The sequence below is a fragment of the Arachis duranensis genome, chromosome 3 (genome assembly GCF_000817695.3).
Source record: "Arachis duranensis cultivar V14167 chromosome 3, aradu.V14167.gnm2.J7QH, whole genome shotgun sequence".
NCBI classification, from domain to species: Eukaryota; Viridiplantae; Streptophyta; class Magnoliopsida; order Fabales; family Fabaceae; genus Arachis; species Arachis duranensis.
In genome coordinates this window covers 2,196,938-2,209,603 of record NC_029774.3, presented here as the reverse complement: position 1 = coordinate 2,209,603, position 12,666 = coordinate 2,196,938, and the positions used below count along the sequence as shown (strand labels likewise).

The 12,666-nt window shown below is 30.8% G+C and overlaps 1 protein-coding gene and 1 non-coding gene across 2 annotated transcripts; both read right to left on the bottom strand.

The window, feature by feature from the left end:
* Positions 1–4,219: 4,219 nt before the first annotated feature.
* Positions 4,220–6,336, bottom strand: LOC127739612 (protein WHAT'S THIS FACTOR 1 homolog, chloroplastic-like; the record flags this gene model as incomplete). Its single annotated transcript, XM_052259273.1, has 2 exons — positions 4,220–5,583; positions 5,801–6,336. Coding segments are annotated over 2 exons (1,083 nt in total), but the record flags the coding sequence as incomplete, so codon positions are not given.
* On the bottom strand, positions 6,337–9,499 carry LOC107476891 (uncharacterized). Its single transcript, XR_008006713.1, has 3 exons — positions 9,212–9,499; positions 8,557–8,658; positions 6,337–6,492 (listed from the first exon to the last, which is right to left on the bottom strand). It is a non-coding gene; the product is annotated as an uncharacterized LOC107476891 (transcript).
* Positions 9,500–12,666: the final 3,167 nt, after the last annotated feature.

The window sequence follows — 12,666 nt, the reverse complement described above, 5'->3', positions numbered from 1 at the left end:
GCGGCTAAGAAAGAGACAAAAGTGGCTGTAAGTGAAGTAAGAACAAGAAGCATATGAGGGTCTCTACCAGTCTTGGATACGAAAGAAGGAGAAAAAGGTATATATAGAATTGCAAAGAGCCGGGAAAGAAGAACGAGAGATTTGGATCAGGTTAAGTGCATAAAGGATAAGGATGGAGAGGTGTTGGCTCAAGAGGAGAAGATTAATGAAAGGTGGAAGAGCTATTTCTACGAGTTATTTAATGAGGGACAGAAGACTCTTCCGAGCCTTGGTCGATTATGCACAAGGGAAGAAGATCAAAACTTTGACTACTATCGAAGGATTCGAGACTTTGAGGTAAAAGAGGCTCTAAAGCAGATGAAAAATGGCAGGGCAGTAGGACCTAATAATATCCCGATTGAGGTTTGGAAGGGTCTTGGAGGAAAAGGCATCAACTGGTTAACCAAGCTTTTTAATGAGATTTTAAGGTCAAAGAAGATGCCTGATGAGTGGAGAAAGAGCACCTTGGTACCCATCTACAAGAATAAGGGGGATATACAAAGTTGCGGAAATTATAGAGGGATTAAGCTTATGAGTCATACTATGAAGTTATGGGAAAGGGTGATAGAACGGAGGTTGAGAAAAGAGATTGATTTAGAAAAAGCGTACGATAAGGTGCCAAGGGAGGTCTTATGTAAGATTTTAGAAATGAAGAGAGTAAGGATCTCATATATTTGTGCAATTAAAAACATGTATAATAGGGCTACAACTAGTATGAAGATTTAAGCTGGTGTGACAGAGAAATTTTCTATTGGTATATGATTACACCAGGGATTATCCTTAAGTCCATACATTTTTCACATTAGTCTTGAAAGTACTTACAGAGCATCTCCAAGAGCATGTGCCATGTTGCATGCTTTTTGCCGATGATATCGTCCTTATTGAAGGGTCAAGAGAAGACCTAAATAGAAAGTTGAATTCATGGAGAGAAGCTATATAAGTGTATGATCTGCGTATAAGCCGTAGCAAGACAGAATATATGGAATGTAAGTTCGCACCACTGAAGAAAACCCCAATACAAAGGTGAAGATTGGAGAAAACATCTTACGAAAAGTTAAAAGTTTTAAGTATCTTGGGAGTATCATAGAGGATAATAGAGAGATTGAACATAATGTAAATTATAGGATCCAAGTAGGTTGGTCAAAATGACGAAGTGCGTCTGTTTTTATATGTGAAAAAAAAAGTACCTTTAAAACCTAAAGGTAAATTTTATCGCACTACAATCAGACCGGCTATGCTTTATGGTACAGAGTATTGGGCGGATAAAAGAGAGCACGAACATAAATTAAATGTGGTAGAGATGAAGATATTGATATGAATGAGTGGTCATACGCGATTGGATAAAATAAGGAACGAAGATATAAGAGAGAGTTGGAGTAGCACCTATTGTGAAAAAGATGGTAAAATCGCATCTCAGGTGGTTTGGACATGTGACAAGAAGACCGACAGAATACACAGTCAGGAGGGTGGATGAGATGAAAGATTGACAAGGGGTGAAAGACAGATGAAGACATAGGAAGATCATCCATGAGGTGGTCAAACGAGATCTACATGTAAACGGTCTCTCTGTAGACATGATACATGACAGAGCACAATGGCGTCGTTTGATTCATGTAGCCGACCCCACTTAGTGGGACAAGGCTTTGTTGTTGTTGTTGTTGTTGTTGTTTTTGGGATATTTTTAGGATATGTTTACAAGTTTTGATTTTGTAGGAAAGGGAAATATTTGAATTGTATGATGGACTAAGATTTATACTTCATTTTGTTCTATTTTCTTCCAATTTTATAACTGTTACATATTTTTAGTGCTTTGAGTAAAAAATACTCTCTTTTCTCTTCTCATTTGTTAATCTCTAATTCTCTATACAAACCTTATGAACGAGATAGTGAAATGATTAGAGAATTAATAAGTGAGCTCTTTAACACTAATAGTATATAATGAATGAATTACAATACAAGAGGTAGTTCAATATTTTAAGTGCACTTAAGAATTTCTCATTGGTTTTTTTCTTGTACGTTTTTAATACAATCAATTAGTTTAATTAATGAAAAATATAGTGTAATATTTTTATAGTCATAATTGATAACATATAATAACTATAAAGAGAAAGGGATATCATGTATAAAGTTGAATTCAAGAGGGGACCTCTTCAGTTTTCTTTGTAAATTTTATCCTAAGTATGGTGGTTGATGAAATAAGGAATTTTGTTAGAGCTACTATAGATTTTTTATTTTTTTGGGTCATGGCAGAGCTACTATAGAGTTTAATAACACTGGCCAAAAACTGATACAATGCTCTCTTAGATCCATGACCTCTTCATTGTTAAAACTTAAAACCATTTTCATTTTCTTGATTTTTGGGGATTGTTATTCTCCACTATTTGAAAATTAAAGCCCTGATGTTGAGCCTAGTTCTAAATATATTTTTAGTCCATTGTGAATTTATGCTCTTAGCTAAAACTTCCTTAGCTTGGCTGTAATTTGTTTTCAGGTAAGAGCTGACTATTATATAAAAAAAAATGTTGAAGACTTTGTTAGATAGACAATAGTTTTTGTGAACAATATGAGCAGTGGACTCTAAAATTAGCCCAATAAAGTAAAAATACACGACACCCTAAAATTATCCATCTAAATCTTAATATTAGGATAATCATCCGGACACCTAGTGAATTGAATATCTGATATATTCATTGTTCATATTATTTAATATTTTTATTATCTATCTATACTTTTCCTGAGTCTAATGGAATAACTTATTTGTAATATTATTCATGTACAATATATATATAGTTTAAAACTTTATTTTGGATTTTGGACCCCTAGAAATAATATCACTTGATTTTAAGTTTTTTAAAGAGATTGTAACTCAATACTAAAATAAATTTTCAAGCGTATCACGAGGCTATAAAAGAATTAAAAAAGAAAAAATGGAAGGGGGTGGGAGAGGATAATTTAGTATAGAATTTTTTATTTTTTTGTTTCTCATAATTTTTTATAGGTAAATTTTATCCAGCTCTTCTTAAAATAACATATAAATTATTCTCTATGTTGTGTCGCATCTTAATTGGATATTTGCTTTTAATTTGAGTTACTATCTTAACCATAGTTAGATTATATTATAATTAAATTTTTAAAAAGGATAAATGTATAATTTATTAAAAGATTAAAAACTAATTTTTTTAATTTTCCAAATCACGTAAACAGTGGCTCTAATCCTAAATTCTTCTTCCTCGTTTTCTCTCATGTCACTCAACAACTCTTTCTCACTAGTCAACCTCTCCCGAAGTCTCGAACGGCCGAACTCCAAAGTCCAGAAGTCACGATCGCGTCTGTGGCTCCTGGTTTGCGTCGTTGCGTCCTCGTCCGTCGCTGCTGTCATCCTTGGCCAAAGTCTGATTCGCCGTGCTTGGACAGGTTGGTTTTCTTTCTTCTCTACGTTCTTGAAACTCCCTATCAATTTTTTTAATTATTCAGTTGGCTTATAATTTGATTACGGTCAACGAGACAATGCTACTTGAGAGGCACAACGAGGATGAATGAATGGGGGAAGAACGAAAGGCCGAAAGCCATAGCAGAGGGTTAATATACATCTTTTGAAAATGATTTGGGAAAAAAGTCATATTTTAATTTTTAATACTTTAAAAAATTGTATAATTATTCATTTTAAAAATTAATTTAATCATAAAATAGTCTAACCATGATTAACCTAATAACCAATTAAAAAATGACACGTCACATAAGATAAATTACATGTTACTTTATAAAATGTACGGTAGAATTCACCTCTTTTATATATTCAAGAACTTCATTAATTAAAAATAAAGGCATTGTATATATTTATAGCCACACTAAGGGACTTTTTACAATCTAGATCAACAATCAAGTTTAAATTAAATCTACATTTCTAATCAATGAAAAACTATAGTTTTTAGTTTTGCAAAATTGATGTATAGATTTCTTGGTTACTGAGCTATAAGGCTTTTGTGAGCCATTTAGCGGATAGGTAAATAAACTTTTCTATTACGAAAAAAAAAAAAACGTTGGTTCAGATGTAGCTTCCAAACACTATGTGAACTTCCAAAAATAAAGTATATATCATGTTCTCATGATATATGATCATTACAAGCCACTGATATGATACTTAAAATAGAAATAAGTACTCAATTTGTTTCATAATATCTGTTCTAATATCCATATAAAAAGACAAATTTTATTTAATAATATATTTACAACCTTTCTTAGAAATTACATTGCTATTATTAGAGTAAATATGGAAAAAAGAAATCAATGCTGCATAAGATATTTTAATATGTTAAAAATTACAAATGGAGATATTACGAAATGGATGAAATATGGAAAGAAAACGACCATGGTGATGATTGTGATGTGCAGATGTGGTTCCCTTCAATTAGGTAATGGTTTTGATTAGGCATATAGATCTCGAAAGTTTGGATAAAATTGAAACGTGAATGAATGTGCTCTAATTTACAAATTTATAATGGAGGTAAGGTGAAAACAAGAAAGATTTGGTACATGGTTTATATTACCCTAACATGGAGACACTCAGCACCTAACCCATTTCTTGGCCTTAAGCCAAGTTTGGTTATTGGGCTAAAGATAACCAATTTAATCAAGGACCTAACACTTATTTTAACTCCATAAAAAGAATATGTAATGTTATAAGAGGAATACTGTAATTTTATCTTTTTTGCTACAACATATAAATTTCAATGTTAGTTTCTACATATGCAATATTTGTGCAATATTTGTGCTTTCTGAAAATCCAAAACTTCTAAATAACGGAACTAACTCTTGTCAAAAAAATAAAACTAGTGGTTAGTTCACTAGTCTGCTTAAGTGTTAAAAGGTTCCAATCTTGCCTTATGCATATGACAACTCATTGGCAAGCGGCAAAATATTAAATGGAGCTCCGATCCGCAGCGAATTAGTCATTGCCCTGCCGGATTGAGAGATACCGTGAACAACCAAAAAAACTACTAAACAATGGCCCCTATAGAACTGTTGCTGTTGCACAGATCCATATTTGTTCTACCAGAGAGGGCCGCAAACTTATCATTAAACCGTAACAAAGGACACTTATCTATCAAGTTTGAACCAAGGTATGCATCTTTGAGGAAGACCGTACTTCTCACACCTTTATTTGTAAGGTAAAATATCCCATGATGCTTTATCAAGCAAAGCAGCAACTTAGACGGCAAACGACACTCGGCCTGAAATGCATCCAGCTGCACAGATGTCATCCTTTTCTCCATGGTCAAGCTAAGGAGCTCATGAATCACAGCCACAGCACGCTTTCGGGTTTCCAGAGCAGTAGGGTCAAGCCTCCTTGCATTCAAGTAAGGAGAAGGAAAATTCATCCTCTGCCACCTCTCAAGATTCTCAAGGTAACTAACGTTCGGCCTAAAACCAGGAGGGAAATTCATTTTGAAAGCAAAGGGACCCATATAGTTGCCATCTTTTGAAATCCTTACTTTTATCCGAACCCCACTTTGGTTCGCGCTCAGAACTCCTTCCTGTGCCAACCTAAGTGATAATTGGATTAGCTAGCTGATGTGTGCTTAAAATAAATTCTAATCAAACCATTACTATGCTATTTTGGTTAGTTAATTTATGTAGTTGGTGCCGCTAATAATGAAAATGTTATCAAGAAGCAAGCATCACAGCTTTCTTTCAAACGAAAAGCAAATTCTTTTCACCTTCAAAATCGATGAAAAGCAATAATGCACAAATGAGCAAGTACCTAGCTTCCCTGGCAGTGACAGCTAATGAGGAGTCCCAATCCTCCAACTCAAGGCAATCCTTCCCAGCAACACGCTTCACTGAAAAAAAATGAGGGTACTTAGGAACCAAAGACTCCCTGAAATCACAGGGCAAGCCCAATTCAGGCCCAACAAACTCGAGAGTCTGCAGGGGTACCCGGCAATCAACAGACAGCATCAGCAACTTCCTAAGATTATTAACCAAGAGGGGCTCCATCAGGGCCTTGGCTTGGGCTTCCTCCTGGGCAACACTCTGGGCCTTAAGGGTGAGGGACACGGAAGGAGGTGATCCGGAGACACGGAAGATGGTCGGGTACCTTTCAATGAGGGCCATGAAGTCCCATTTGCGGACAAAGCCAACATTCTTCTCAAGGTCCCGGAGGAGGAGGGACTGGGTCTTGTGGGATTGGATGATGGAGGAGAGCTCCAGAATGAGGGAGGGCTTCTTACGAAGCTCCATCACCCTGTCGAGATCAGAAACCCGGTGGTAGACCTTCTTCTTGGGCCTGCTGATGACATTGTGAAACTCTTTTAGCTGAGCACCAATATATATATAGGTGCTCAGCTAAGTATAAGAAAAAACACACCTTATCTTGTCTCCGGAAAAATCTGCCAAGTCCCAAGGCCAAATGTGATTGCTCCAAGTAGAACAGCAACCATCTAGATAATTTTCCTTCCAGAATAAATAAAATAAAATTAATGAGTTTAAAAGAAGGTTGGATCTTTGTGATCACAAATTCAGCATTGCAAAAAACAATATTGAATGAACAAATAAAGAATCAATAGAAGGCATAAAATAGTACATATCCTAATGTCTAAAAAAACTGGTCAATACAAAAGACTTTCACCATTATGTATCAATCAACCTAACTATCAACTCATTTCTATTTTCAATGTTGAAAAATCGATTCTAATTATAAGTCAACTTCCACACTTCAATTTGATGCCTAGATTTTCTTATGGAATAAGCAAAACCATGCTAATAGTAACACCATAACTTTATTTGGTCAACATTCCTCCTATGATATGCTGAACTTTATCGCCTTAATTTTAACCTATTACACATGGAATATTAATAATTCTTCATAAATGATACTGATTTGAAACTTATTTTAAGCTGCTCCTGTTCCTCCATTATCTACTTTGCGAGTTGGTTAGTTCTTAGTCCCTGCCTCTCTTCAAGTCAGGTATCCAAATTGTTTCCCTTCAAATTTGCAACCCACCATTCCTCCCTTATCAACTTCCTCTCCTGTATCTTGTATTATGAAAATTACACAAAGTGATGCTACATCTTTTTTAACTACTTAAAATAGAAACATTATTACAAGTATGCAAGTACTCTACTTAATACCTGCAGTCACCATAAACATAACACCATCACAACTAACAAAGATAAAAAATATACACGGAAATAATACATATTATTGGTACAGTAAAAAGAATATTTTATAGAGTAAATTTTGTAATAGGAAAAGAATAATAAATAGGATAATTTACATAAATAAATTGATTGGAGATCAAATTTACACAAATGTTGTGAATAGAAAATGGTTACACATCTATCCTAAACAAATCTATATAAATCGAATCAGGATAATTCAATTTAAACATTTACACGTAAATCAAATTAACCTATTCAATTTGGCAAGCATCCAAGTAAATCGAATTAACCCAATTCGATTTACTAAAATAGGAGAGAGAAAGTTTGGTCCCATCATAAATCGAACCAGTGAATTTTGATTTAAAAAAGGCATAGTTATCAAAACCGAACCGGTAATCGATCCAGTTTTACGAGTGGGTCACTGGTTCAACCAGTGGATTACTGGTTGAACCAGTTGATCCGGCACAATTAAATATAAATATAAAATTAGAAAAAATAAGCTTAAAATTATAAATTCAAAAGCATGTCTTCACAAACTCATTAAAAACAAACAAGTATCAATTCCAAGGTTCTGAGAACCGAACCGGTCATCGAACTGTTTTAGCTACTGGTTTACTGGTTCATAGGTTCAATCGGTTCGACCGTGGTTGAACCGAAAAAACCGTTTTATAATAAAATAATAAATAAAATATAATAAACACATTAAAATATAATTATAGTCTAATGTAAACTTTAAAATATTATTCAAATTAAAAGTACTACATACATAAACTATAATCTCATTCACTGAAAGAAACCCAATAAACAACACTATAATCGCTATTCCAAGAAGTCCTGAGAGAATGCAAAGCTAAATTAAAACAGTAAATCCATAAAGTAACATTTCAAAGAGAGATAACAAGTATATCAATACCAATACTCTTAATTGTTACTATCCTATTCCACAACATATGCAAGCTATAATGTACAAATACTTCGTTTCTACTGAAATATCTGTACCATAGGCGTATCTGCATCATATACTATTAAATTAAACTTCCTAATTGTGACTATAGTTTTGATAAAATGGCCGTATTTACATATTCCTATTTGTGCAAAACGGAAGGCAAGACTAGCTTAGCTTTAATTCTCTTACAAGAAACTAGTATAACTTAGGAAACAACACTGATAAAGCCATGAAGAGATTCTATTAGTTCCTACTAAACAAAACAATTAGATCAAAACTAAGGGTGAATTTTCAGTATTAAGAAATCAACTGTGCTCTTGAATCTCCAATTCTATTATGCCAGTAATCCAAAGAGTTGACTTACTATACAATGAACTAGTGCAGAAATAGAAGGAAAGATGAAGAGGTACCAGAGGGCAGAAAAAGAGTTAGTTTTCTTGTTCCTGCGAGTGTGAGCACTGACGCTGCGGAAATCCTTTTGCAGGTTCAGATTGCCATTTTCCTTCTCAGTTCTGATAAAGAACATTGACAATTGAGAAAGATGATCAACACAACGCAAGTGAAGAGTGAAGAGTGAACATTGACCCATTGAGAAAGATGATCAACACAGCAGAGCCACAAAACACACAACAGCACACCAGAACCCAGAACCCACAGCAGCAACACAGCCAGAAAATTAATAGCAGCACAAAATTAATACTACCAACAGCATTCAGCATTTAGCATTCAGCAACAAAAATTATCATTCAGCAACAAACAGCATTTGATTTGATTTCCATTTTTAGCATTCAGCATCAAACATTACAAAACAGCATCAAGTAATCCCTAATCACAATAAACCTGAAATCAATAAAGCTACACAAAAATTTCAATAATGATTTGATTTCCATTTTTAGCAGCAGCAAGAAAATTTCAGCAAAAATTTCAGGAATTAAAAAAAGAGCAGCAACACAAAATCAATTATTTGATTTTCCATTAATCCATTCACAATTTCACATTCAAATATCAGCAAACAGAGCATAAAAGGAAGAGAAGAACCGAAGAAGTGAAAGCAGTGCCACTAACCTTCGACGGAGACACGGACGGCGAGCGGCGACACGGCGGCGAGCTGCTCCAACCTCGAACGGAGAAGCCAAGGAGGACGGGGACAGGGGAAAGGAGGACACCGAGCTACAAGAGAGGGCCTGGGCTACAAGAGAGGACGCGGAGGCGCCGACAGCACGGACGGCGGCGGCACTGCGGCAGAACCGTTGCAGGGAGAACCTAGGGTTTTGGTATGGTGATTTTGAACTTTGCTTCAGAGTTCAGAGGGATTGTGATTCACGAATAGCGGGGCAGGGGGTGTGTTGGAGGAACGGGGTGTGAGTGAGTGAGTGAGGGTAAACGTTGTTTTTTAAAAAAATAAAAAAATAAAACGGCGCCGTTAATCGAAAACCAGCTGGTTATTCGTCCGGTCCAACCGACCGGTTCTTAGCCAGTTAAACAGTTTTCGAATTGACCGTTATGAGCATCGGATCTGATCTTTTTTTCGTTAGTTCCCAATTAGACTGGTTCGACTAACCGGTTCGATCCGATTTTCAGAACTATGATCAATTCTTAAACATAGTTAATAATGTAAAAATAAAAAATAAAGAATAATACTTAAGTGGTCTTTAAAAAAAGTAGTCAAAATTTTAATTTTTAACAAATATTAAATATTAAATCAGTTTTAAATTTTTATTCTGTTAGATAAAATAATTTGTTTGACAAAATAAAATGTTAAAAACTATTGGATGATTAAAATTGGTTAAAAATTGAAATATTTGACTAAAGATTTTTTAAAAACTATTTAATTAACTACTAAAAAATAAAATATAATAAGAAGCGTTTTTGTTTTAGGCTAATTATTTGTCATTTGACAATTATCAATCATTAATGGGAAACAATCATTAAGGAAATCTTAATAAATCAATCCTTTATAAAAAAATCTTACTAAATATCTTTTGAGGATATTGTTAGATAGCCAAAATATTATAAATAATAAATAAAAATATATAATTAATAATATTAGTATGGATAAAAAAAATATAATTTTTTTAATTTAATTGATATAATTAATTTTTTTAATTATTTTTTTCGTTAATTACACCAAAAGTCAATTCCAAATTTAATATATACCGAATTTTAAAAATTTTCTTTCATTATTACATTCATAATTTTATAATTTTTTTCTCAAATAAAAATTTTAAATTTTGATATTTTTAATACTAAAAAAATCTCAAATTACTTCAATGCATTTTATATATAAAAAATAAAAACATCTTAAATTTAATTAGTCTCTATTTATTAAAAATAAAAAATATCTAAAATAATTAGTTTGATCTACAAAATAAGATAATAAATAATAAATTAGTATCAATTCATTAATTATAAAAATTATATGTTTAAAATTATAAATGTTATACATATAAAATTACGGATATTAAATTAAAAAATTTTAACAACTTTTATTATATAACTCATATTTTACACTAGACTATTAAAAAATAAAAAATAAATAATAAAATAAAAAATATAAACAAAAATTAAAAATAAATTTTTTAAAATAATTATTAACTCATATATATATAAATATTAAATAAAAATATTAAAATAATTAAAATCATGATCTATTAGTAGTGCACGTATGAGATAATTTAAAGAATAGAATAAAATACATAATTTAAAATTTGGTAATATTAATTATAAAATTTATTAATTATGGACATCAGATATATGAAATTATAAATGTTATTATGAGTACGAAATTATAGATGTTAATAATATGAAATTATGAATGATATGTATTACTTATGCAATAACTAAAAAATAATGTGTATGAATTTTATAACTAATAAATATTAATTTTAATTTTTAGATGTTAGTGGCATGTAATTATGGATATTATGTGTATTTACGAATGGCATAATCACGAATGTCGATCTGTTCAAATTTTTTAACTACTTTTAATATACACACTGTGTTAAAGTCAAATTCAAATATAATACTATTTGAAATGATAACTATAACTTATTGTAAATTTTTTTGGTATATTCTGATCAAAATCAAATTCAAAAAATTTCAATTGCACTAAATTCATAATTTTTGCTCTTGAATATCAAAGTTTCTTATTGTACTTTAGATATACTAAAGTCGTGCTTTTTTTCTCTTGAACATAGAGATCGTATACGTTACATAGTTTGCCTCTAATAATAAAAAAGTGATACAATAAATTAGTGGTTATGGTAATTATTATAATTAATGTCAATTAAGGACTATTATTATTACCATTCCTTGTTACTATAGTCTTTATGGCGATCGTAAATATAAATATCAAATTGTAAGAGGAAACATTAATATATGATTTAGTTAATGCCTAATAGTTAGGAATATATTATTATAATTAATATGGTTAATATGTGAGAATCATTAAGAGTGTGATAAGTAGAGTGAATTATAAAAGAGTAAGATAAAAAAATAAAAATATAATAACTTATTAAAATAAAGTTAATTTAAAAAAATTTTGATTAGCTATGACTAAAATTTTAGTTCCCAAAATTTTTCCATCTTTCAATATGTTCATTGCTTAATAGGATTTGTCTATAGTGGATAAAATATAAATTGGTTCTTTAAAGACTAAAGAAAATATGCTATTTTTGTGCCTATGATGATTTTCCTATACTAACTTTTAATATGATGTAGATGGTCTCTAAGTTGATAAAATTATAATGAGTAAATTGAAAGATAGTCCAATTATATATTAATAATTGTAAGTATTAATTTAGTAAAAAAAAATGAATTTGTTTGTGATAAATACGTATTTAATAAAATTAATTTATTATATATATATAAAAGTAAATATCAATTCTTAATAAAAAAAAATCAGTTATTTCTTTATTTTTTGTATTGATAAAAAGAAAAAAAATACTATCAATTTTGTTAGTTTGTTTTATTGCTACCAAAAAAATATATAATTAATTCATATTTTTAACAAAATTATCACCAAAAGTACATATCAAATTTGAAATTATTATTTGCAAACTATATGTAATTTGTATATATTTAAACTGATTAATAGATAAATATTGGTAACTACATATGTCATAAGTAATATTATTATTAATAATACGATGATATTATTCAATTTATTATTCATATAATTCTATTAATTAAGTAAATATAGTTAATTCTTTAATTGTTTTTTATATATTTAAAATAAAAAATTTCAATTTTGTTTATTTTAAATTAATATAGTAATAAAAGACAAAAAAGTTACACATATATTGATTATGGTCTAATTTTAATTCTTTTAAAATTAATACAAGATAATATATTAGCAAAAACCTATATTCTTAATATAAAATTTGTATTTTCGTAAAAATACATATACATATGATAAAAAATAAAAATTTAAATTTAAAATCTCTTCTTTTATATACAAATACTTAATGCATCAAGTTAGTAATTTAATTTTTTTTAACTTAAATAAGTTAAACAATTAG